This window comes from Bubalus kerabau, chromosome 4 (assembly GCF_029407905.1).
Source record: "Bubalus kerabau isolate K-KA32 ecotype Philippines breed swamp buffalo chromosome 4, PCC_UOA_SB_1v2, whole genome shotgun sequence".
NCBI classification, from domain to species: Eukaryota; Metazoa; Chordata; class Mammalia; order Artiodactyla; family Bovidae; genus Bubalus; species Bubalus kerabau.
Window position 1 is genome coordinate 54897977 of NC_073627.1, and position 25647 is coordinate 54923623.

General features: G+C 44.8%; 1 protein-coding gene, 1 long non-coding RNA gene, 3 other non-coding genes and 1 pseudogene across 6 annotated transcripts in view; all 6 read left to right on the forward strand.

The window, feature by feature from the left end:
* LOC129649733 (uncharacterized) overlaps window positions 1-2869 on the forward strand; it is a 72337-nt gene extending 69468 nt beyond the window's left edge. Inside the window, exon 3 of the long non-coding RNA XR_008713230.1 lies at window positions 2739-2869. This is a non-coding gene — a long non-coding RNA (uncharacterized LOC129649733). The remainder of the gene's footprint in view (window positions 1-2738) is intronic.
* LOC129651833 (uncharacterized) lies at window positions 1493-1696 on the forward strand (annotated as a pseudogene).
* Window positions 2870-4949: 2080 nt separating the features above from the next.
* On the forward strand, window positions 4950-5163 carry LOC129651828 (small nucleolar RNA U3). The gene has a single exon (XR_008714339.1). It is a non-coding gene; the product is annotated as a small nucleolar RNA U3 (small nucleolar RNA).
* A 2954-nt stretch (window positions 5164-8117) lies between these two features.
* LOC129651824 (small nucleolar RNA U3) lies at window positions 8118-8332 on the forward strand. Its single transcript, XR_008714335.1, has one exon. It is a non-coding gene; the product is annotated as a small nucleolar RNA U3 (small nucleolar RNA).
* A 5040-nt stretch (window positions 8333-13372) lies between these two features.
* TEX14 (testis expressed 14, intercellular bridge forming factor) overlaps window positions 13373-25647 on the forward strand; it is a 61902-nt gene continuing 49627 nt past the window's right edge. Inside the window, exons 1-7 of one of the 2 annotated variants that reach the window (XM_055577491.1) lie at window positions 13373-14286; window positions 16263-16377; window positions 20209-20374; window positions 21154-21287; window positions 23305-23386; window positions 23953-24083; window positions 25189-25302. In XM_055577491.1, coding sequence (XP_055433466.1) covers window positions 21154-21287; window positions 23305-23386; window positions 23953-24083; window positions 25189-25302 — 461 coding nt within the window. In that variant the 5' untranslated portion in view covers window positions 13373-14286; window positions 16263-16377; window positions 20209-20374. The remainder of the gene's footprint in view (window positions 14287-16262; window positions 16378-20208; window positions 20375-21153; window positions 21288-23304; window positions 23387-23952; window positions 24084-25188; window positions 25303-25647) is intronic. The other variant, XM_055577492.1, reaches the window with a different exon arrangement.
* On the forward strand, window positions 14927-15141 carry LOC129651825 (small nucleolar RNA U3). Its single transcript, XR_008714336.1, has one exon. It is a non-coding gene; the product is annotated as a small nucleolar RNA U3 (small nucleolar RNA).

The window sequence follows — 25647 nt, forward strand, 5'->3', positions numbered from 1 at the left end:
GGGGTCGTTCATCATGAAACTCGTTTTTTGTTTTTTTAAACATATATGTGTCATGTATATATGTAATGTGTGTGTGTGTGTGTGTGTGTGTGTGTGTGTGTGTGTGTGAAGTTGCTTCAGTGTTGTTTGACTGTGACCCTGTGGGTTGTAACCCGCCAGGTTTCTCTGTCCATGGGGTTTTCCAGGCAAGAACGTTGGAGTGGGTTGCCATGCTCTCTTCCAGGGGATTTTCCTGAGCCAGGGATCAACCACATCTCTTACATCTCCTTCATAGGCAGGCGGGTTTGTGGTTTGTTACCACTATCGCTGTTCATTAATGTTAAACCCCTTTTATTCTCTGTTACTATTCCTCATCCTCTGGGGTCTGGAAGGATTTTCATGGCTGTACTTAAAAAAACTTGTATCTGTACCTTTTCAAGAGATTGTTGAACCTTCAAAATTAATCCTTTAATCCTGTTTATCGCATATCCCTTTTCTCACATTTTCATTTATTTCATCAAGGATATTTGCTTGATTGTATTTGCTTCTTCAAAGTTTTTGATTACTTTTATTTTACATAAATTTCCATTTCCTCTATTTTTAGGGTTATTTTGAAGATTAAATGGTGTGATCCATGTACCTGGCCTGGAAGTACCGTAGAAGTAGTACTTAGAAATACTATTAAAGTACTATAGAAATAGTAGTTTCCTAATGAATAAGGGAAACCACATTTAAGTAATTTTTTTATTTTGTTAGGAGTTGAGGTACATAATCTTTCTTACTTACCTGACAGATTTTTTGTTCTTTTTACTCATGTCTGACTCTTTGGACCTTAATGGCCAGCAGCCTGCCTCGGCTCCTCTGTGTTCTGCTCTCTCCCGGAGTTTGCTCAAATTCGTGTCCATTGAGTCAGTGATACTCTCTGACCATCTCATCTTCTGCCTCCCTCTTCTCCTTTTGCTTACAAAATTTACCAGCATCAAGGTCTTTTCCGATGAGTCGGCTCTTCCCATTACATGGCCAGAGAATAGAACAGAAACTTCAGCTTCATCATCAGTCCTTCCAATGAATATTTAAGGTTGATTTCCTTTAGGATTGACTGGTTTGGTCTCCTTGCAGTCCCAGGGACTCTCAAGAGTTATCTCCAACACCACAGATTGAAAGCCTGTATTCCTCGGGCCTCAGCCTTCTTTATGGTCTAACTCTCCCATCCGTACATGACTGCTGGAAAAATCATAGCTTTGACTTGGACAGTATGAAAAGGAGGCCAGGTAGCCAGTGCTTAAAAGGCCCAAACTCCTTGGTGCTCTGGGATAAACCCTGTGCCTTTCTTCACCACAGCCTGTGTCAGTAGATTGGCTTTACTGCATGTGGACCCAAGTTTGGTTTGGTACCAACAGTTTGAAAATCATTTATGTGGTATTTCTGAAATAAGAGGAATGTTGGAAAATGCTGCCATCCATAAAAAGTGTGTGGCTGCCATGGATCCAACGGAGGTTGCCAGGTTAAAGTCAAGACTGGTTTTAGGAGGTATTATTTCTATAAGCTGCTGTTACTAGAGACGTTTCTGTGTGGAGTCCTCGAAATCTGAAATCCACAAGGAGGTACGTTCTCTTGAGGGTCAACTCAGCTCTTGGTGCTGCTAATTGCCATTTGCCGCTGATGACTGTTCATTTCCTCGGGAGGAGTATGAGGGAGGGGACTCTTTCTGAGTGGTTTCGCCCCTTGTTACTGTCCCAGAAGGTAGATGGATATTTGCCATTAGGAGCTGTTTTCTGTATTTTTTTTCCCCACATGTTCAAATTGTATAATACTTTTTAACCTATGTAATAGATGTTGTGTTTTTTTCCCCTACCTAACTTTTGTGTAAGCTGTAGTTTTTCTTTGTTTTGACCACACCATGCGGCCTATGGGATCTTAGTTCCCTGACCAGGGATGGAACCCACACTGCCTGCAGTGAAAGCGTGGAGTCTTAACCACTGGACCACCAGGGACGTCCTAAACTGTGATTTTTCTTTGAAATGAAGGAAAGTTTGTCGGATGCAGTTTGGTGTTTTAGTTTCCTGATTGAATTTATGGGCATTATGATTTGAGGGTTTATTTTCATGCTTGGGTGGGCCGACCAAGGGTATTGAAACAGTTACTTTCCCCTTCTCTACTCTCCTGTTAGCCAGGTCACTCCTTCCTGACACATGTAGGCAGACATCCCTTCCTGTCCTTTACAGTGATTTATTTCTCCATATCTCAGTTCAAGGTAAGGAAATAGGACGTGTGTGTGAATGCTAAGTCACTTCAGTCCTTTCTGACCCTTTGTGATGCTATGGACCATAGCCTGCCAGGTTCCTCTGTCCTTGGGATTCTCTAGGCAAGAACACTGGAGTCGGTTGCAGTTTTCTCCTCCAGGGGGATCATCCAACCCAGGGATCAAACCCCTCGTCTCTGATGTCTCCTGCATTGGCAGGCAGGTTCTTGGCCACTAGTGCCACCTGGGAAGCCCACAGGACTTTAGCCCAGAAGAGGGATGACAGAAGGCAGAATTTGGCAAAAGGTAGTGGACAGAAAACTAAAGGTGGTGGGCACTGTTGAAAGAGAGTGACATCAGCTGTACATTTGAAGGTCACTCTAAAGGCTATGTGGCGGGAGTTCCCTGGTGGACCAGTGGTTAAGAACCCACCTGCCAATGTAGGGGACACAGATTCCACCCTTGCTCTGGGAAGACTCCACATGCCACAGAGCAATTAAGTCTGTGTGCTCTGCAGCCTGTGTTCTTCATCGGGAGAAGGAGAAGCCTGCACACCGCAACGAAGAATAGCCCCTGCTCATTGCAACTACAGAAAGCCCCCGTGCTGCAGTGAAGACCTGCACAGTCAAAAATGAAATGAATAAATAATTAATAAAAATAAATAAAATCTATGTTGTGATTATACTTCTGGGGAGGGGTGGGGTGCCCAGTGTGGGGACCAGTGAAACATACTGCATTCATCTCCCTGGCAGATGATGGTAGGGATGATAGAGAAAGACGAGCTCTGAAAGAGATGTTAAGTGGCAGGGTTGACAGGACTTGGGGGTTGGTTTGTTGACGAAACTTCAATTCAATGTCAAGAAGAAACAAAAATTTTATTTTAACCAGTCTGAAGGTTATAACTTGAGAAGCAGATTCTCAGAAAGCAATTAGAAGGTAAAGACACAATTACATACCTTCTTCAAAGAATCGTACATCAAAATGACATACTGAGGGCTTCTCTGGTGGTACAGTGTACAGCGTTGGCAGGAGACATAGGTTCCATCCCTGGTCCAGGAAGATTCCTCATGGCAAGGGCAACTAAATCCTGTGTACCACAACCAGTGAACTGCGCCACCCCCCCACCCCCACCCCACGCCACAGAGTCCATGCTCCGAAACAAGAGAAAATGAAGAGTAGACCCCACTTACTACATCTCAAGACCCTGAGCACAGCAACGAATAACCTGGGCAACAAAAAATAAATAAATTTAAAAATGATTTTTAAAAAGTAAATATTAATATTTTACATTAAGTTCACCGAAGAACAGGTAGTCCAGGTGAACTGGAACAGGTACAAAGTAAGCAGTAAGTGACCAGCCTCTGCTATAGAGTAGAGCAAGAATACAATTCTTTTAAGAAGTCTCATTGCAAGTGTTAGAAGGAAAAAACATGGTTTTTTGCAACCTCCACAGAGCAACTAAGCCCAAGTGCTCTAGAGCCCGAGCTCTGCATCAAGAAAGAGAAACCTAAAAACCTAAACACCGCAGCGAAGAGTAGCCCTGCTTGTTGATGTGGTTTTCTCCACTTAAATGCAACCTCCAAAGAGAGGCCTTCCCTGAGCACCCAAATCTGAAGTGGCCGTCAAATCCCTCTCTGGACTCTTATCATCCTCTGCATGCCTCATCATCTCATCCTCTGGGTAATTGTCATCATCTCCCCTACCAGGGTGTAAGCTTTTTGTGAGAGTAGGGATCTCTGTTTGCCCAGTACCTAGAGTAATCTTTAGCACATAGAAAGCCAAACCAGGATGATGGTTAAGGTGACACCTACCAGCTCTGCTATTGACAGACCTCAGGCCAGTAACCGGAGGCCTTTCTGTGCCTTAGTTCCCCCATCCATAAAAATGGGACGATAGTACTTGTATTGGTCTCATAGTTAAAGCAGTTAAAATGATGAACGGTGCTGGCAAACTCACAGTAAATAGTAGCTGTATTGTCATAGTTGGCTCTCAGGTATTTGTCGGGAGAAGAAATGATGTCAAAGGCAGCTGTCAGCTTTATTTTTAAAAAATCAGAAAGTGTGAACAGGTAGTGTAATCTTTCTGTGGCAAAAACCCCAGAGGTTCTGTTTTCCAGAGCTGGTTGTCAGCCACCCAGTCCCCCCGTCTCTGCCTCAGTCATGGTGACCTCTTATGAGAGTTTGAAAGTCTGGCTTCTTGGATAGGCTTGAATGCAGCTGCTCGTGAGTTTGAGTGAACTCCGGGAGTTGGTGATGGACAGGGAGGCCTGGCGTGCTGCGATTCATGGGGTCGCAAAGAGTTTGACACGACTGAGCAACTGAACTGAACTGAACTGAACTGACTTAAGGTTGAGTAATCAGTGGAATCAGCTAGGTTCTCAGAAGCAAAGGCAGAGACCCGCCCTTTCCTGTACAGCTTTCAGGGGCGGGGCGGCTTTAGTCCATCTGTGCCGCGAATGCCTTCTGGGCTTTAAAGACTGGGGTTGTGATTGGCTGTCACTCTGTATTATGTAAATTAAGTTTGATTTTTTTAAAATGTTTAATTACATTTTCAGTGAAAATGTTCAAATGAGTTGGTAAGTGACAGCATTTGAAAGCTGTATTGCAGGAGCTCTTTCTGTTTTTTTCCCAGTAGAAGAAAAAATGGCCAAGTGGTGGGGAAACTGTGTTGCCCTCAGTGCAAAGTTCACAGCTAGCACAGACCCGGCAGCGGCCGGGGGCTGGAGGTTAAGACTATACTTTCAGGGATCATTTCTATAGTTTGTTACTAGAGAAGTTTCTCTGAATGTGTAGAGCACCCGAAACCATGAGGAGGAGATGCAGTGTTCTCTCCTGAGCGTGAAGCTGGTTCTTGGTGTTGCTTTTGCACCTGCCATTGGCCGTTGATGATCGTTCTTCTCTTCCTTTGGGAGAGTTAGAAGGAGAGGATACCATCTGAGTGGTTTACCTTGCAATTGACTTTTTCTTAAGAAAAGTGAGTTGTTTGTGGTGTGTTTTCTTCTGTCTTAGTTCTCTAACAGCTTTATGTTTTAATGAGGCTTATATTATTGCATCCCTTGTAAGAATCTACCTGCAATGCAGGAGACCCAGCTTTGATCCTTTGGTAGGGAAAAGCCCCCAGAGAAAGAAATGGCAACCCACTACAATATTCTAGCCAGGAGAATTCCGTGGGCAGAGGAGCCTGCCAGGCTATAGTCTACGGGGTTGCAAGAGTTGGACACAACTTAGCAACTAAGTTGATTGCTTCTCTAGTGGCTCAGATGGTAAAGCTTCTGTCTACAGTGCAGGAGACCTGGGTTTGAGACCTGGGTTGAGGAGATTCCCCTGGAGAAGAAAATGGCAATCCACTGCAGGAATATTGCCTGGAAAATCCCATGGACAGAGGAGCCTGGGAGACTACAGTCCATCTGGTCCCAAAGAGTTGGACAAGACTGAGTGATTTCACTTTCACTTTCTTAGCAACTAAACCACCACCACCATATTGCCAGTGGCCTTTGTTGCGCTGGAGGGTTTCTCTTTTACAGCTCTGTGTGTGCTGAGTCCTTCCAGTCACATTTGTCTGTGTGTCATGTGAGCTGTGTGTAACCTGACAAGTTTCTCATGGGTTCCCTAGGCAAATGCACTGAAATGAATGGGTTGACATCTTTTCCAGGGTATTTTTCTCCAGCCAGGGATTGAACCCGCATCTCTTTTTGCTCTTTACCACTATCGCCATTATTAGTCAGTGTTAAACCTTTTGCTCTCATCGCTATTAAATCTATGTAGTTCTTCCATGAGTTTCTCTTTATCGATCTATAGTGGTCAAGCTTTCACTGTAAGCCTAAATTAGTTCTCGGTCCTCTTGAAATATTGGGAGCGGTGAGAGGAGCAGTTTATGCTCTGGAATATGCCTTCTGTTCTCTTCTGTGAAGTAGCTCAGTCGTGTCCGACTCTTTGCGACCCCATGGACTGTAGCCCACCAGGCTTGTCCATCCATGGGATTCTCCAGGCAAGAATACTGGACTGGGGTACCATTTCCTTCTCCAGGGGATCTTCCCGACCCAGGGATCGAACCTGGGTCTCCCACATTGCAGGCAGACGCTTTAACCTCTGAGCCAACAGGGAAGCCACAGGAATATGCCTTGGTCTGTTATTTACTAGTTGTGGGTTCCTGGGAAGTTCCTTGACCGCAATCTGTCTCTCTGTGTAAATGAATACAAATAGCATTAACACATAGAGCTGTCATTAAGGGTGAAATTAGATAAAGCAAGGACAGTAGGTGAGCACTCCTTGCCCCCTTTGTGAGAATGCCCCTCCTTTAAATGAGAAATCCCTCTTTCTCCAGTCTTTGCTGTAGCAGCACCACCCACTGGATTGTTCAGGTGCAAACCAACATGTCAATCTTTGAAACCTCTTTCCTTGACACCCCACCCCTCCTTCTGCAGCAAGCCCACCAGTGAGTCCCATCCTACCAACTGAATTTCCAGAGCAGGCCACGTTTCTCCTTCTTCCTTGCAAGCTACCATGATCTCTCCTTCAGACACCTTGCTTGCCGTGGCCTCAGAACTGGTGTTCACAGCTTCCAGCCTCTCAATGGTTTCCCTCACACTTAAAATCCAGACTCCCGGGAGTTGGACTTGCCTAGAAAATCCTCAGACATTGGCCTGCCTGCTCTTCCTCCTACCCTGTGTTCTCTAGCTGTCTTCCAGTTTCTGAAACACACAACCTTGTTCCTTTCTTTGGGTCACTGTTTTCCCCACCTAAATGCAGCCTTCAAAAAGAGGCCTTCCCTGAGCACCCAAATCTGAAGTGGCCGTCAAATCCCTCTCTGTTTGAACTCTTATCCTCTGCATGCCTCATCATCTCATCCTCTGGGTAATTGTTGTCATCTCTCTCCCCTACCAGGGTGTAAGCTTTTTGTGAGAGTAGGGATCTCTGTTTGCCCAGTACCTAGAGTAATCTTTAGCACATAGAAAGCCAAACCAGGATGACGGTTAAGGTGACACCTACCAGCTCTGCTATTGACAGACCTCAGGCCAGTAACCGGAGGCCTTTCTGTGCCTTAGTTCCCCCATCCATAAAAATGGGACGATAGTACTTGTATTGGTCTCATAGTTAAAGCAGTTAAAATGATGAACGGTGCTGGCAAACTCACAGTAAATAGTAGCTGTATTGTCATAGTTGGCTCTCAGGTATTTGTCGGGAGAAGAAATGATGTCAAAGGCAGCTGTCAGCTTTATTTTAAAAAATCAGAAAGTGTGAACAGGTAGTGTAATCCTGTGGCAAAAACCCCAGAGGTTCTGTTTTCCAGAGCTGGTTGTCAGCCACCCAGTCCCCCCGTCTCTGCCTCAGTCATGGTGACCTCTTATGAGAGTTTGAAAGTCTGACTTCTTGAATAGGCTTGAATGCAGCTGCTCGTGAGTTTGAGTGAACTCCGGGAGTTGGTGATGGACAGGGAGGCCTGGCGTGCTGCGATTCATGGGGTCGCAAAGAGTTTGACACGACTGAGCAACTGAACTGAACTGAACTGACTTAAGGTTGAGTGATCAGTGGAATCAGCTAGGTTCTCAGAAGCAAAGGCAGAGACCCGCCCTTTCCTGTACAGCTTTCAGGGGCGGGGCGGCTTTAGTCCATCTGTGCCGCGAATGCCTTCTGGGCTTTAAAGACTGGGGTTGTGATTGGCTGTCACTCTGTATTATGTAAATTAAGTTTGATTTTTTTAAAATGTTTAATTACATTTTCAGTGAAAATGTTCAAATGAGTTGGTAAGTGACAGCATTTGAAAGCTGTATTGCAGGAGCTCTTTCTGTTTTTTTCCCAGTAGAAGAAAAAATGGCCAAGTGGTGGGGAAACTGTGTTGCCCTCAGTGCAAAGTTCACAGCTAGCACAGACCCGGCAGCGGCCGGGGGCTGGAGGTTAAGACTATACTTTCAGGGATCATTTCTATAGTTTGTTACTAGAGAAGTTTCTCTGAATGTGTAGAGCACCCGAAACCATGAGGAGGAGATGCAGTGTTCTCTCCTGAGCGTGAAGCCGGTCTTTGGTGTTGCTTCTGCAGCTGCCATTGGCCATTGATGATCGTTTTTCTCTTTTTTTTCAGAGAGTAAGAGGGAGAGAACACCGTCTGAGTGGTTTTGTCTATAATTGTTTTATGTTAGATGTTCCTTTTCTTTTTGGCTTTATTCGTGTTTTTCAGAGTTATTAATTTGAATGGGCTTATTTTCATTGAGAGAAGTTTATTGAGTGGTTTCTTTCAGTCGCTCAGTTGTGTGTGAATTTGCAATCTCTTGGATTGCAGCAGACTGGATTTCACAGTCCATTATCAACTTCCACAGCTTGCTTAAACTTAAGTCCCATTGAGTTAGAGATGCCGTCCAACCATCTTTTTCTCTTGTCCCCTTTTCCTCCGCCTTCAATTTTCCCCAGCATCTGAGTTTTTTCTGGTGAGTCAGTTCTCTGCATCAGATTGGAGTTTCAGCCTCAGCATCAGTTCTTGCAATGAATATTCAGCAGGACTGATTTCCTTTAGGATGGACTGGTTGGATCTCCTTGCAGTCTAAGGGACTTTGAAGAGTTTTCTCCACCTCCGCAGTTCAAAAGCCTCAATTCTTTGGCACTCAGCTTTCTTTTTAGTTCAACTCTCACATCCATACATGACTACTGGAAAAACTAGCTTGGACTAGATGGGCCTTTGTTGGCAAAGCAGTGTCTCTGCTTTACTAATATGCTGTCCAGGTTAGGCATAGCTTTTCTTCCAAGGAGCAAGTGTCTTAATTTCATGGCTGCAGTCACCATCTGCAGTAATTTAGGAGGCCCCCCCCCCCAAAAAAAAATCTCTTACTATTTCCATTGTTTCCCCATATGTGGTTTCCATACATATGTTCTTTATGTGGTTAGGTAGATTTTTCTGCTAGTGTCTTGTTTTTTGGTTTTCATTTCATGTATTTCTGGAGGTGAAGTTTGTCTATCTCTATCAGCTGAGCCTTTTTTTCTCCTGCCTGTTCAATGGGTACTGAAGTATCCTTCATTTGATTGTTTTGAGTGAAGGGTTTTTATGGTTTACCTTTTCCTGGGTAGATTAGGTTTGGAATATGCTGCAAGGAGGGCTTCTGAGGTAAAGGATAAGCTTGCAATGCAGGTGGGTTCGATCCACAGGTGGGGAAGATCCCCTGGAGGACTTGGCAACCCACTCCAGGATTCTTGCCTGGGAACTGCCATGGACAGAGGAGCCTGGTGTGGGCTACAGTCCGTAGGGTTGCAAAGAGTCAGACACAACTGAAGTCACTGAGCATTTCCCACAGGCTGCAGGGAAATACATATGCAGTCTAGGCTTTGATACAAAATTAGCTGACACACCAATCTTGTTATGAGTAATAGGATAGGAAATTGCTTGGAAAATGGATTCAAAGTAGCTTTAAACTTAATTTTGGTATATCCTTAGTTGTTTTAAGATGGTTTCTTTACCCCCTCAGTGTTGATTTTTTCTTTTATTAGATTAGTTTAAGTGCAATTTAAAATCAGCCTTTTTAGTATATAGTATGCTGATATTTTTATTTTCTTCATCTAAATATTTTTCTTTTGAACCTCCCTTTTAAATTATTTCAGGCTAATAGATCATATATTTTTCCTGACATCTATCTTCGAAAGGTACTCTAACTTTATGCTGGGGCTGTTAATACATTACACTTGTCATTGCACCCTGAGCTAGAGAAATCAGCAAAATCTCTTAATTCTACTGATTATTATATATTGTTCTCTTTAGGTAAAAGCAGGCTTAATTTCCTGTTAGAGGTAGTAATGCCTTTTGAAAACTGCCCTTATTTAAGTGCTTATATTTAGGGAATTCCCTGGAAGAGATGGTTGGATGGCATCACTGATTCAATGGACATGAGTTTGAGCAAACTCCAGCAGGAGTGGTGAAGGACAGGGAAGCCTGGGGTTGCAAAGAGTCAGACATGACTGAGTGACTGAACAACAACAACCACTGGTTAGGACTCCACGTTGCCACTGCCGAGGGTTCAATCCCTAGTTGGGGAACTAAGATCCCACAAGTCAAGTGGTGCGGCCAAGAAAAGAAGAGAGATAAAAAGTGAGAAATAAAGTATTTCCTGTCATATAAGTAAACAAGGATGTCACTGTCACCAGCAATCGCAGCCCCCACAGATGTGAGCTGTGAGCCTGAGGAAACTCAGGAAGGACATCTGCCGTCTGTTGCGCAGCTGTCAGACCGCAGCCACTCCCCGTGGTGAGCTCCGAGGAAGCTCAGAACTGAGACTGCTGGCCCCAGTTAGCTGAGTGAGTATCAGAGGAGTGTTTCTGTGAGCCCAGGCTCTTGCCTCATCCATAGACAAGCACTAAATTCCTTCCCTTGAGATACCTGGTTTTCTTTAAGAATAATCTTTTGACATTCAGACGACCTGCCCTTTGTTGCAACACTTCTATAGAACCTGGCTCCTCCCCTTGCCTCCTCAGAGCAGTTCTCTCAGGGTCAGTTGAGATGCTGTCTCCCAGGCCTGGAAGGCCTAAAATTTCCCACCACATAAAACAACTCTCCAGTTTTCGGTTGTGAATATTTTTTTAAATCCACAGCAATAGCATATATTCAGCCAATTCAGTTTTCATGCCAGTAAGTTAAGCCAGTTTCCCCTTGCAGTTTCACTTACCCTGGTCCCTGTGCTTAAATTTTTAATTATCACTTTTGTCCTATTTTTACTTTTCACTTGAGTTCATGGCTTTAAGAAATCACTTGTCAGGAAATATCTGGAACATGCTTTCTTGAGTGATTTTTTAAAAACGTATTTTTCTGTTAAAAAAAATTGTTTTTTGTTGTTTTTTTTTTTGGCTGCTGTGCGGCCTGCAGGATCTTAATTACCTGACCAAAGATTGAACCCATGCTCCTTGCAATGGAAGCATGGACTCCTAACCACTGGACCAACAGGGAAGTCCCTGTTAAAAACGTTTTTATTACAAAAATTGGGACTTCCCTGTTGGTCCTGTTGGTACAGGGAGCCCAGTTCTATCCCTGGTCAGGGAACTAGATCCCACATGCCACTACTCAGAGTTCAAATGCCTCAGCTAAAGATTCCATGTGCTGTGACGAAGACCCATTGTGGGTGCATACTTAGTCATGTCCAACTCTTTTCAGCCCCCTGGACTGTAGCCTGCCAGGCTCCTCTGTCCATGGAATTTTCCAGGCAAGAAATACTGGAGTGGGTTGCCGTTTCCTCCTCCAGGGGATCCTCCCTATCCAGGGATCAAACCTGAGTGTCTTGTGCCTCCTACATTGGTAGGCAGATTCTTTACCACTGTGCCACCTGGGAAGCTCCTGGTGCAGCCAAATAAATAAATATTAAAGAAAAATGTTTTTATTGGGAAGCCCTGGTGGCGCAGTGGTAAAGAATCCTCCTGGTAATGTAGGAGACTCAAGAGATGAGGGTTTGATCCCTGGGCTGGGAAGATCCCCTGGAGAAGGAAATGGCAACCCACTCCAGTAGTCTTGCCTGGAGAATCCCATGTACAGAGGAGCCTGGTGAGCTACAGTCCAGGGGGTCGCAAAGATTCAGACACAACTGAGCACACATTCCCAGGGCTTTGACAAAGCAGGTTGGTAGCTGGGATGTCCTTCAATCTTTTATTACAAAAAATAAGCTATTTTAACCAGTGGAATCAAAGATATACAAATATAGTCTAAAATTGCTAATCTGCCTTTATGAAATTGGTATCACACTATAATGTTCTGTAAGTTGCTTTTCTCATTTTTTTGAAATTCATATATTTATTTCAAGAAACAGGAAAAGACAACAAAATCATTCAAAATCACTATCAGCAGAAATTCAGAGCCCTCTCTGATGATGTTTGTTTCGCCTTGTTTTGTTTTTAATGCTTAAGAAAGTAGTAGTGGATAAAAAAGTAGTGGGTAAGTTGCTACTGTAAGTTTATTCATTTGGTTGTTCATTTAACAAACATGATCAAAAGGATTTTATATCGGAGCAAACAATAAAGGAGTGAACAAATAGCAGTTAGTTTTGTGTGTGTGTGTGTGTGTGTGTCTGAAGGATAGAGTATGTACAAGATGTTTTAGGAAGTAAGCACTGAAAGGCAAATTGGACCAGACTCTAGAATGCCATAAATTCCAGGCTAAAGAGCTTCTCCTGAAATGCAGTGGGGCCCCATAATCCTTGCCACTCATGCCTTCAGCCTGCCTTTTGTCTGTGGAAAACCTATGTTACCTAGTGTGTGTGTGTGTGTGTGTGTGTGTGTGTGTGTGTGTGTGTTGGAGGGCGGGGGAGGGGGTCCAGCCGCTCGCCGCTCAAAAGCCAGTAAATAGGCCAGGTTGGTGGAAAGAAAAATTTGCTTTATTTCAGATGCCAGCAACTTGGAGAGTGGTGGACATCTGAAAGCACCTGTATCACTTGCACAAAATAGATTATCATTTGAAAAACTTTATATATTCATTTTTGGCTGTGCTGGGTTTTTGTTGCTGTGCCTGAGACTCCTCTAGCTGCGGCGAGCAGGGGGCAGCTCTCTAGTTGCGGGGTGGAGGCTTCTCGTTGTGTTGACTCTTCTTGTTGCGGAGCGCCAGTGCAGTAGTTGCGGTGCAGGGACTTAGTTGCCCTGCAGCATGTGGGGTCTTCCCAAACCAGGGGCCCAACCTGTGTCCCCTGCATTGGCAGGCAGATTCTTAACCATTGGACCACCAAAGAAGTCCAAAACGGATTATTTTTTTAGCTTAAATCCCATTACTGGTTAAAAAAGCGTTGGAATTTTAATTTTTAATATTTATAAAGTAGGTGTTATTTGCTAAACTGTTAGATACTTCAAATCCATCATTTTAGCTCATGTCCACTCATTGATTGAACCCCCTAATGTTGCCTGCTTGCTTAGATTTTTGCTTTTCCCATTTAATAGTACATTTTGTCTATCTGTATTCTAACTGATAGAGATCTAATTCATTTTAGTTAACTGCAAGATTTTATTATCTGTATTACCATAATTTATTCAACTGTGCCTGTACTGGTAGATATTAAGATTTCTTTTTTGGCTGTTTGTTTTACTAGAAACAATGCTTTGATAAAGTACTTTGTAATAAATTTGTACATAATGGGTTTTTAATACTCAAAGTGGGATTTCTGGGTCAGATTTTTAATAAATATTGCTACATTGCTTTCCAAAGGCATTGCAACTGTTCACACTTCCAGTTGCATTTAGGAAAGTGTCCCGTGTTCCCACCTCTTCTGCAGCACTGAATATTTTCTCCTTTTTCAATTTTTTTTCAAGCTTTAGAGGAAGTTTATTCTTCTTCCCACTGTTTCAACTCAGACATCATGTTGTATTGGTTTATTGAATATTCCAGAGTAGGGTGAAATATCCATCATTTCCAACATTCCTGGCAGAACAGCTTGTGCAAAGGAACGTGATGAGCATGAGGGGCTGAGAGACTACAGTCCATAGGGTCGCAAAGAGTTGGACACGACTGAAGTGACTTAGCACACATGCACACACATGGTTCATTATGGCTGAAGTGAGGGGGGATTTGGTGCAAAATAAGGCTGGATAGACTCGTGTGGCCCAGACCCTATGGGACTTGGTAAACTGTTTAGAGAAAGGCTATCTTTAGCCCAAGAGTTGGGAAGTAACTCTAGACTAAAACAAATGCACAACGTGAGAGTTGCGAGTCAAGTTTTATTTGGAGTAATATGAGGACTGCAGCCTGGGAGACAGGATTTCAGATAGCTCAGAGGAACTGTTCCATAGAGGTAGGGGGAAAGGTCAGTATATACGTGATTTTGGTAAAGGGAGGGTACATTCAATCAAGCACATTTTTTTTTCTTAGAAAGTTTCTGCTGGTCTCGTGAAGCTTCTGCGAGTCACGAGAAAGGGTTGTCACCATGAAGGATTTTAGTACTTGTATAACTATGAGGAGATACAAGAATTGGGCTCATAAAGTGAGCTCCTAGAACATCTAACTGTCTGAGGACCTATCCTGCCAGTTTTCTCCAAACACAGAGTGCCTCATTTCTGCTCTCCACCTCGAACTCCTTCAGGGTGTGTTGAAGATCAACAGCACATGATTTAAACCTTGTAGAGGTAGGTAGCAAGCACCCATGGCAAGCGCCAGATTGTAGCTGACACTACTAAAGCTTTAAGCAGGGGAATGACGTACCGTTCTGCTTATTTAAACGCAATTTTTATCTACATAAAAATTCCTTGGTTTGGGAAAGAAAAAAAAATCCCGAACAATATTTTTATTTTGGCCTTTTGATCATAGCGTAAAGCGGTTTGCAAATGTAATAGGTTTTGGCTTCAGTTTGTTCCTTTCACTATCCACTTGGTCCTCTCGTGAAAGGCCTCCTTGCTTCGGCCGCCCATCTCAGAAGAGGCGGAAGGCTCAGCCTGCCGCGCAGTCTGTAGTCGTCAGCCTTTTACGTAATCCTGATGCTGCGGGTCTGCAGGGACAAACGGGGAGGGGTTGGATAAAACTGGCGTGTGATTGGCTGCTTAAAAGCCATATGTTAATTAAGTAGCAATTAGAACTGGCCTCTGAACCGGTGAGAGTGTTCAAAAAGCTTTGTCAGTCTTTGGTAATGCAAGGATTCTTTAGAAAACACATGCCACATGCCAGTGTATATTTTCAGAGGAAAATGCGCTTAAAAAAAAAAAAAGATCTCACCATCACTACAATATGTGTGCCTTTTGTACACCTCCTGAACACCGGCAGCGTGTGGTTAAGACTATACTTTCAGGGATCATTTCTATAGTTTGTTACTAGAGAAGTTTCTCTGATCGTGTAGAGCACCCGAAACCACGAGGAGGAGATAAAGCGTCCTCTTCTGAGCGTGAAGTTGGCTTTTGGTGTTGCTTCTGCAGCTGCCGTTGGCCATTGATGATCGTTCTTCTTTTCCTTTTAGGAGATGAAGAGGGAGAGAACGTAATCTGAGTGGTTTCGGGAATTTTTCATAACGGTGTTGTACGAGTAGTTTTTAATTAGTACTTTTTATTTGGAGTGTTTGGCTTTTTATTATAGATGATTGTGGGTATTATTTATGGAGTTGTGTGCTTCCTGTATTTGTAGTTTATGTTTATAAACTACGTTTCAGTTCAGTCGCTTAGTCGTGTGCGACTCTTGGCGACTTTATCGGCTGCAGCCTGCCAGGCCTCCCTGTCTATCACCGGCTCGGGTTCCTCCCAAACTCCTGTCTGTCGGTTCGATGACGTCATCCAACCGTCTCATTCTCTGTCGTCCCCTTTTCTCCCGCTTTTAACCTTACCCAGCGTCGGGGTCCTTTTTAGTGAGTCGTTGGGGTTTCAGTTTCAGCGTCAATCCTTCCAATGAATATTCAGGATGGATTTTCTTCAGAGTGGACTGGTTGGAGTTCCTTGCAGTCCAGGGGGCTCTCAAGAGTCTTTTCCAACACCACAGTTCAAAAACATCAATTCTTTGGTGCTCAGCTTTCGTTATAGCCCACCTCTCACATCCATACATGATTACAGGAAAAACCATAGCTTTGACTAGATGGACCTTTCTTTGTTGGCAAAGTAATGCCTCTGCTTTTTAGTAAAGCTGTCTAGGTTGGTCGTAACTTTTCAAAGGAGCAAGTGTCTTAATTTTATGGCTGCAGTCACCATCTACAGTGATTTTGAGGATACTGACAAGTTTCAGTCCTTTGGGTCGCAAACAATTGGACACGACTGAGTGACTTTTAAACATTTTTCAGTTACGTTTATGTTACTGCCTTTTGATCCCGTGTCTTTTTAGTTTGCTGAGTTTGTTGTGTGTACACATCTCAAGGTATCATGAATTCCCTTTTATGTTGTTTGAAGACTGAGAACATTTTTCATCCCTTTTCTTTTGTTCATGTAGTGGAGTGTGGTTTTCAGCAGGCATTTCCTGGAAACAACATTTTGAGTGTGTAAACCCTGGTTTCTCTTTAGTTGATTCTGTGTCCTTTTGTGTTACTATCAGTAATGAGGGCTTTCATTTTTCACTTTAATTTAAAAACACTGTATAAAGGAATTTTAATTTTTCTCTTGTATTTGCATTGATCCTGATATTTGCTTTGCAGGAATTTATGTTGATGCAGTTAACTCCTTGGGCCAGACAGCCCTTTTCATTGCAGCATTATTAGGCCTTACAAAATTAGTTGATGTCCTGGTGGATTATGGAGCAGATCCAAATCAGTAAGTATAATAAGATCACTATCTAGAAAATACACACTAAAGATGAATTGGAGTGTTTGGAAACTAATTTAACAAGATATTAAAAGAAGCTTTACTAATTTATGTTGATGAACTACATTTGTACACTTATATTGAAACATGCTTTATTTTAGTTTACTGGTCGCACAGCTTGCCAGATCTTAGTCCCCTGACCAGGAATTAATCCCAGGCCCCCAGTGGAAAATTGGAGTCCTAACCACTAGAGTGCTGTGGCTCAGATGGTAAAGCATCTGCCTGCAATTTGGGAAACCTGGGTTTGATCTCTGGGTCTGGAAGATCCCCTGGAGAAGGAAATGGTAACCCACTCCAGTACTCTTGCCTGGAAAATCCCATGGCTTGGAAAACCCCATGGACGGGGGAGCCTGATAAACTACAGTCCATGGGGTTGCAAAGAGACACTACTGATCGATTTCTCTAAAAGCCTCTTAAAAAGCCCACTAGACCACCAGGGAATTACCAGAAAGGTGATTTTTAAACTGTTAATAGTTTTCTGAGCAGTTTTACTAGGCCCTATGAAATAAGTGAACCTCACTACTCATTAATTAATTTAGTCATTAACAAGTACTGCTTGTATAGTTCCATCCACATTATTCTTTGTATGACTCATTTAAAAGCACTTTAATGTACCGACAGCTAAGTTCTTAATCAGTGATACTTGGCATTGCCTTGTCAGGATGACATTTGTAGTTGTGGTTCAGAAGAGTTTGAGTAATGGTCCAAATTTTAATATGAAAGAGCAACACACTGTAATGAGGCAGCTAAAAGTGAACATTTCTTCTGTCCCCGTAAGACTTTTTGCTTTGCCCAGGGCCTTCCCAGGTAACAGGCAAAAGCAGATATTTTTACGGTTTCCATTGAACAGAACCAGAAACAAATTTTGAGCATTTACATGATTCCAGCTAATTTTCACAGAAATGCCAGAATATGTACAATCATAAGTCATAAAATAGCTTTCGTATCTAATATAAGGAGGCCCTGTTGCTAAGTCACTTCAGTTGTGTCCGACTCTGTGCGACCCCATAGACGGCAGCCCACCAGGCTCCCCTGTCCCTGGGATTCTCCAGGCAAGAACACTGGAGTGGGTTGTCATTTCCTTCTTCAATGCGTGAAAGTGAAGGCACTCAGTCGTGTCCGACTTTGCGACCCCATGGACTGCAGCCCACCAGGCTCCTCCGCCCATGGGATTCTCCAGGCAAGAGTACTGGAGTGGGGTGCCATCGCCTTCTCCGATAAGGAGGCCCTACTTAATGTATATTTTTTTAAAGTACTGATTTTGGGAGTTTGTTGTTGTTGTTATAAGATTGTTTACTTAGAAGGAAAAAAAAAAATGGAAACTTGGAGAAGTATTAGGGAAAAACTAATCAGTATGAGAATTCTGTAACCCAGATGAACATTTTGCTTTGTTTCCTTCCAGAATTTTTCTGGACTCACATACACTCTGTCTCTACTGTATCGAAACTCAGAAATAGCCCTGCCTGCAATTCTGCAGCAAAAATAAGTAAATAAAAAAATAAAATTATAATAATAAAAAAAGCAAAATAAAAATAATCTTTAATACTCCTGATTAAGGGACTGACCCCCTAGAAAGTTTAAATGGCTGGTCCATAATGGTGCATTGTGTTAATGACAAGTCTGAGACCAGGAGCCCAGCACCTGAAGAATTCAGAAATTCCCTTTTTAGAAATCCCCATCATAACAGGAGGAGGTAGGAAAGGACAGTATCAGGAGGAGGAAGGTAGACCCCTTAGCTTTTAATTTTGTGATAGAAACACTTTCATGTACTTTAAAAATATCTTCCATCTAGGTGAAAGGAAATTTCTGGGGGAAGAATGTATTCCTAACGGCTCCATAGAAATGTGTGATGGCCTGGGCTTATTGAGGTCACAGAGTAAGGTGCCTGCAGGATTAAGTGGGTTCAGTGGGTACAGGCTCTAAGTAGCATCTGATGCAACTGGGCAGAAAAGGAAGCCATGGAGGCCAGATTTTCCAAGAGACTAAAAATCCCAGCTTTTATTGTGAAATCTCCAAAGTGTTAAATATTGTCCATTACTTTAAATTCTTATTTTAAAATACTATATGGACCAAATAAAACATGCCTCTGGGTTGCCAGATCAGTCTGTGGGCCTCCAATTTTCAGCCTCTAGGATAAATGAACAAAGCAACACATTTTGATACCACTTGAACCTGGATTCTCTTGTATGGTTAGTTGGACATAAGAAACACTATTCCTTTCTTCCTTAGCATTCATGAGAAATAAAAAAATAATATCTTCTCTCTTCCTACTCAGCTGTCTTACTGTTTATGGGAAGAATGATTAGAAAGCTGTAAAACATCATATACAAATTTATTTTTAAAGCAAGGAGAATGCTACAGACCCCATAGTGCAGTGTGCTGGACTGCTCATTAGAGCTAAGAATAGGAGAGGACTCAAAATGAGCTGGTGCACTGCCTCGCTGGCACCTCCTGGGGGAACTTGTAAAAAGTGCACCTTCCTGAGTGCCATGCTTGCAGATCCTGATCCAGTCTGCTGTGTAGTCTGATATCTGTATTTTTGACAAATATCCCAATGACTTATTAAATAAATTATGGTATGTCTGTATATTGGAATACTATGCAGCTATTAAAAAGGAATTGAGGTGGCTTGTATGTTTTCATATTGAAATTTCTCCTAGATATATTGTTAAAAGAAAAAATTGAAATGCATAACAGTTAATATAGCATTCTTTGTTTTGTTTTTTGGCCATGTTATGTGGTTTGTGGGATCTTAATTACCTGGCTGGAGATTGAACCCAGGCTCTCAGCAGTGGTGAAAGTCCCAAGTCCTAACCACTGGACCACCAGGGAATTCCCAATATAGCATATTCTTATTCCTACTTGTACGTGCATAAAAAATTTCTGGAAGGATACAAAAACTGGTAACAGTAGCTGCCTCTAGGCAAGACAATTGTGGGTCTGGAATTGAGAGACTTTCTTCTTCTTATCTTCTTCTTTTCCTCTTCCTTTTTTTATTATTATTTTTAAAATTTCTTCTTTCTTTTCCCATTCGTTCTCCCATTTTTGTTTCTTTTTAAATTAAAGAGAGCAAGCTCTGGAACTTCCCTGGTGATTTAGACTCCATGCAGGGAGCTCAGGTTTGATCCCCTGGTTGGGAAACTTAAAATCTTGCATGCTGCTTGGCATGGCCCCCCAAAAAAAGCAAACTCTGTAGGTGATCCTTATGTGCAACCATGTTCGGAAACCACAGCTGCATATGTGGTTTCTCATGAAGGGTGTCCCTTCATGTCTCAGATAGTTTATTGGCTTTGGTTAAATTTTTCTGAGTTGTAGGTGCTTGACCACATTGCTGATGCCAAGGTGTGTGGGCCTCTACCATAGCACTTGGGAGATAGAGACATTCTCACATGAGATGATCTCTGGTTAGGCTGTGCTTCACCACCACCCACGTGGCACTATAGACATGAAGGTTTCAGGGCAGCCAGCATCAGGGGACAGTGGAGACAGAACACTGGGTTTTGAACCAGATCCATGCCTGGGTGTGAATCTTGGCTTTGCCCTCTTTGTTTCCTCATCTGTAAATTGAGAAATTTATTCCTTGAACGGTGGCGGTGAAGATGGGAGAGGGGGAGGTGTGTAAAGATAGGAGTGTTAACGGTGTTACTGGTGTGTCACTAATGGTGTTAATACAGTTCTCCTATTACCAAAGGTTGCCTTTGCAGTAAGGGAGCCCTGTGTTATCCATGGAAGGGGAGGAGTGTTTCCATGGATACTCACTGTACCCCTCTCCTCCTCCAGCCGCTGCTTTGATGGGAGCACTCCTGTCCATGCAGCAGCATTTTCAGGCAACCAGTGGATCCTCAGCAAACTGCTGGATGCAGGGGGTGATCTTCGACTCCACGACGAGAAGGGTCGAAACCCGCAGACCTGGGCTCTGGCAGCAGGGAAGGAGCGCAGCACCGTGGTAAGGGTGGGCCTGCTCTGCAGACATGCCCGTGGCAGAGCGCAGGGCCAGAGGCCAGTCCGGGGACAGCACAGGGCTTGCAGCGGCCTTGCCATCGGCACTGGGCACACACGCCTGGGATGAAGCAAGTTAACCAACTGTAAAACCTCGGTCAGTTTTTCTGGTCATCCAGTCAGTGGGGAGAGAGGACAAATGTGATTTTGTCTGACCCTTAACTAGCACTTATCCTGCATTAGATGTTCTGAATTAAACTAGTTAAATATTAACTCATTTAATCTTTACAACAATTCTCAGGTAGGTCCTATTATTGTCTCCATTTTACAGATGGGGAAACGGAAGTGCATTGACATTAAGTAACTTGTGTGTAGCCACATGTGGGCAGGCATGATGTGCTTTAATGAGGGCTAAATAATCTAACAAATGGAAAGAATAAAAGACTTGCACAGTGCTGGGCACATGGAGGGAAGGGGGAGATGGGCAGAGTCCCCTCCCTCTGGTTCTCCTGCTCATTAGCTACTGGGCCTTGGAAACAAGTTAAAATAATACTCCTGCCTCAGTTTTGTCATCTGTTGAATGAAGGATTTGGAGGAAATTATCATCAAATAAACTCCCTTAAAATGGAATCATCTCATTCCGTATCTTTAGGCAATCCCTTGGCCCCTTCCCTTGCCAGAGATTTCCCTGTGGGGGCTCCTGTCTCCTCAGACCATTCCGGTCCCATTGAAAGCCAGGCTGGCCGTTAGTCGAGTGGGATTGACCGTCCCTGCCGTCTGTTGCAGATGGTGGAGTTCATGCAGCGCTGTGCTGCACACATGCAGGCCATCATCCAGGGCTTCTCTGACCTCCTGAAGAAGATTGACTCCCCTCAGCGGCTCATTGGTGGCGTGCCCCGGTTTGGGGGCCTCATGCAGGGGTGAGTGCTGCCTCAAGCAGAGTTGGATGTTCTGCATCACCCAGCCTTCCCTGTGGGAGCCCTGCAACCTGGGCCACCTTGGTCCCCCCACACTAGTTCCTTCCAGCACCTGTCCACCCAAAGGGGTGAGCTTCGAGAGAAAGGATGTGGCCTCTGAAATCCATCAGTGTGCCATCCACCCCTGCTCCCCGCTTCCAGGAATGTTGGGGGAAATGAGTTCTGGGCTTCAGTGGGAAGCACCATATGATTAGCAGGGAAGGAAGGAACTTTCAGGTCTGGGCTGCCCTGCAGAAAACCCTTTCTCAGTAGAACAACTGGCTAGCTTTTTTTTTTGGTCATCTCAGAACCGTGGAAAGCATGTTCCTTTAATTCTAAGGTTGCAGAAGACTGCAAATGCTTAATTTAAGGTTTCTCATGCTGTTTTAAGCTGGCCTAAGACTTGCTGTCACCTGGGTGGGCAACCTCCCCAGCCCCTATCACAGCTGCAGGAGGTGGGCTCCATCCAGGCTTCTCCTCATGCTCAGGAGAGTTATTTTAAGTTTTCTGGGCTTTATTAACTTAGGATTTATATGTGGAAAATTGTGTCCCTTGTGATTTTCTCTGATGGCATCTTTTCCTGTTATTGGGGTGGCTAGACTTGTCACCGGAGAAGACAATGGCACCCCACTCCAGTACTCTTTCCTGGAAAATCCCATGGACGGAGGAGCCTGGTGGGCTGCAGTCCATGGGGTCGCTAAGAGTCAGACACGACTGAGCGACTTCACTTTCACTTTTCACTTTCATGCATTGGAGAAGGAAATGGCAACCCACTCCAGTGTTCTTGCCTGGAGAATCCCAGGGTCGGAGGAGCCTGGTGGGCTGCCGTCTATGGGGTCGCACAGAGTCAGACACGACTGAAGCGACTTAGCAGCAGCAGCAGCCAACTTGTCACACTTTTCACAGGCTCCTGCATCTCATCCTGTGCACATCAAGTCCTGGTTTTCTTCTCATGACCTGGATGCTTCTCATGAGAGATAAGTTCATGATTCCCTTAAGGACCAGTTACTCCTAACTGCTCTCCTTGCTGCTACTCTTGCCCATCTTGGTTCTTTATTCAACGTGGAGAATGACCTCTTAAAAATGAAAACTGAATCGTGCCACTCACTACTCAAAACCCTTTTAGGATCTTCCCAGGGCTATCAGGTTTAAGCGCCTGAATCCCTCATCCGGCCTTGGAGCCCCTACTTGGTTCTGGTCTTCCACCTCCTCTGCTGCCAGAGTTAGGATCTTGGCAGACCAAATTTCTTCTTAACAGAGCCAAAGCCTAGTCCCTGCTGCTGTTTTGTGACCTCAGGCCAGCAGGTTTCCCCTTTCTGGCTCCATTTTTTCCCATCTGTAAAATGAGAAAGTTGGACAAGATACTCTTGATGGTTTGTTCCAACTTTGACCATCTGTATGTGTTGTCTGTCGCACTAAGCCCAAACTTAGTGACTTCAAACAACAGTAAATATCTCACACGGTTGCTGCAGATCAGGAATCAGGGAGTGGCTTAGCTGCATGGTTCTGGCTCAGGGCATCTCACGACGATGTGGTCAAGATGCAGCGTGGGCTGCAGCATTCTGGGACTGGAGGGTCCAGTTCCACGATGGTCACTCACACGGCTGGCAGATTGGTGCTGGGTGTTGGTCGCCCCCGTGAGGCTGCTGGAGCATCCTCACAACATGGCAGCTGGCCTTCTCCAGAGCAAGGGCTGTGAGAGAGAGAGATCAGGGCAGAAATCCTGGGGGCCGAGCTTTGGAACTTACACCACTCGGTCATTTCCACAGTATCCTGCTGGGTTAACAGGTCAGCCCTCTCTGACCTGTGCATCGCTACGCAAGGGCATGGACACCAGGAAATGCGTATCATGGGGGTCCTTTCAGATGGCTGGCTGTTAAGTAGTAACAACGAAACCAGCTACACATTCTGACAGCTTGGTTCAGCACTGTCCTCTGGGTATGGTTCCTCCTTACTTTCCCCTCCTCTTTTCAATATTTAGAAACCCTAACAGCTCTCCTCACCGACCGCCTAAGGCTGGAGTCATTTCTGCCCAAAATATCTACAGCTTTGGCTTTGGAAAGGTAAGAGGTTGCCACCAGCAGCCACTGTTTGCGGGACTCACTGGGGAATTCCCTGGCCCAGCTTTGGCCTCGGGCCCCACAGCTTCGTCCAACATGGCCTCCCACGTCCTCCCCAAAGTGTTTTCTTCTTTACTGCTTTTGCAGGACAAGTACCCCTCAGTGTTTCTGTCCTTACTGAAAAGTGATGAAAGTCCCGGAGAGTTCTTTTGAATGACTCTGGGCTAGATTTGGGGAATTTTAGGAACTGAGCCTTTAATTCCCAGTGAAGGTCCCAGACATGTTCTATGGGGGCCTCAAGGGACCCTTGAGGCCTGGTGCTTCCTGTAGGCGTCTGACCTCTTTCTGTGAGCCTCAGTTTCCTTACCGGCTAGAGGGAAAGAGTATCACAATCTTGCAGGGTTTCTTGGAAGATTAAAGATAATAAAAAGAATTACACCCAGTGCATAGGGTTATCCAGTAAATTGGTAAATAGCAGCTACCTTTATTTTTAGCTAGCTGACAAGATTCTGGAAGTAGTTAAGTTTCTCCCTTTTCTCCCACTATTTGAAACTGTGCTTTGCTTTCAGTTTTATCTCACAGGAGGCACACAGTTGGCCTATCTAGGATCTCTTCCAGTAATTGGAGAAAAGGAAGTGATTCAAGCTGACGATGAGCCCACCTTCTCTTTCTTCAGTGGCCCCTACATGGTCATGACCAAGTAAGCGGAAGCTGGCCGGTGGAAGTCAGATTTAGTCCCACAGAAAGAATGGACTTTGTGTGACTTCCTTGTGTGGGGAGGGTTTCTGCCTGAACACAGGGACATACTGAAATGCAAATGTCTCCATCAGGATTTCTCAATCTGGACACCATTGACATTTTTGTTCCCCTGTGTTGTTGGGGGTGGTCCTGTGCACCTTAGAATGTTTGGGAGTGTCCCTGGTTTCTCCTCACTAGATCCCAGTAGCAGCTCTGCCCGCACCCCCAACCCCTGCATTTATGACTGTGACAACCAGAATCTGCAGACAGGCCAGATGGCCCCTTGTGGAAAACAACTGCTCTGAAAGATTACTCATAGTAGTGTTGCAGCCTCTCTGCTCTCTAGAGAATTAGAGGCAGCAGAGTGGCGACTGGCCTCTGATACAGGTCAAAGGGCACTGAAGGCCTGCAGGCATCAGCTAATGGCTCTCTCCAGCTGATGCAGCAGAGATGGCAGTAATGGGATCGGACTCTGACGCAAGTCCCTGGGATGGGCTCAGTCTCCAGCGACCAGCGTCCTACAGGATCACCTGAGTTGTCCTGTCCAAGGTCTCTTGTCCCCCTTGAACCTGGCTGCTGCTTCCCTGCTTAGCAGTCACAGCCGTCTGAGAAGGCCTCTGCAGATCTGCACAGCTCTGTATCTCGTGCAGACGTGCTTCTTGTTTTCCTGCCTGAGCCAAAGATTTGTCACGTCCTCTCTTCTTCTGTCCACCTCGTGTCCCTCCCCAGACCAGTCTCCCCACAGGCCTCTCATTCTCCAGACACCCCGGCCCACCACTCCCCACATGGCTGGTGCCCCGGTCTTTTTACCATGCAAGCCTGACAAGTCACTCCCTCCCTTAAATCCCTCAGTGATTCCCTGCCACCTGTACTAAGTCCCCGAAGTGCTTTAGGCCCTGGAGGTAGGAGCGGGGAGGACACAATGTTGCGGGGGCAGGGCACGGGGTGGGGGGAGCTGTATAGAACCTGTGTAAACACTGTTCCTCTGATCACGTGTCTGCAGAGGTGGCTGTTCACTCCCTCCTGCTCACACCCCCTCCTGCTCACACTCTCTCCTGCCCTGGCAGCCTGGTGTGGAATGGGAGCAGGGTCACGGTGAAGGAGCTGCACCTCTCCACCCACCCGCACTGCAGCAGGCTGCGGCTGGCCGACTTGTTAATCGCCGAGCAAGAGCACAGCAGGTAAGAAAGAAAACCCCAAGAGCGTCTCAGACCCAGGTTCAAGGCTATGCAGGGCTGAACCTGAGAGTGGAGACCAGCCTCCTTAGCCTCACCATTTCCTCCTGGTGGGTTGATTTGACTTCCCAGGGCTACCAAGAAGGAAAAAGAAGCATTCTTGAATAGCCTGAGTGCTGGGGATGGTGGTAGTGAGAAGCTCAAGTCTGTCCACTAATAGACTCCCTGCATGTCTCTGAGGTCCAGCCTCAGGCCTGGCTGGCTCATCTGCAGCCCTCAAGGCCCACCATCAGGACCACGTGCGCTGTCTCTCCTTGGAAGACACACCCATGGGTCTCAGTACCCTAGGTT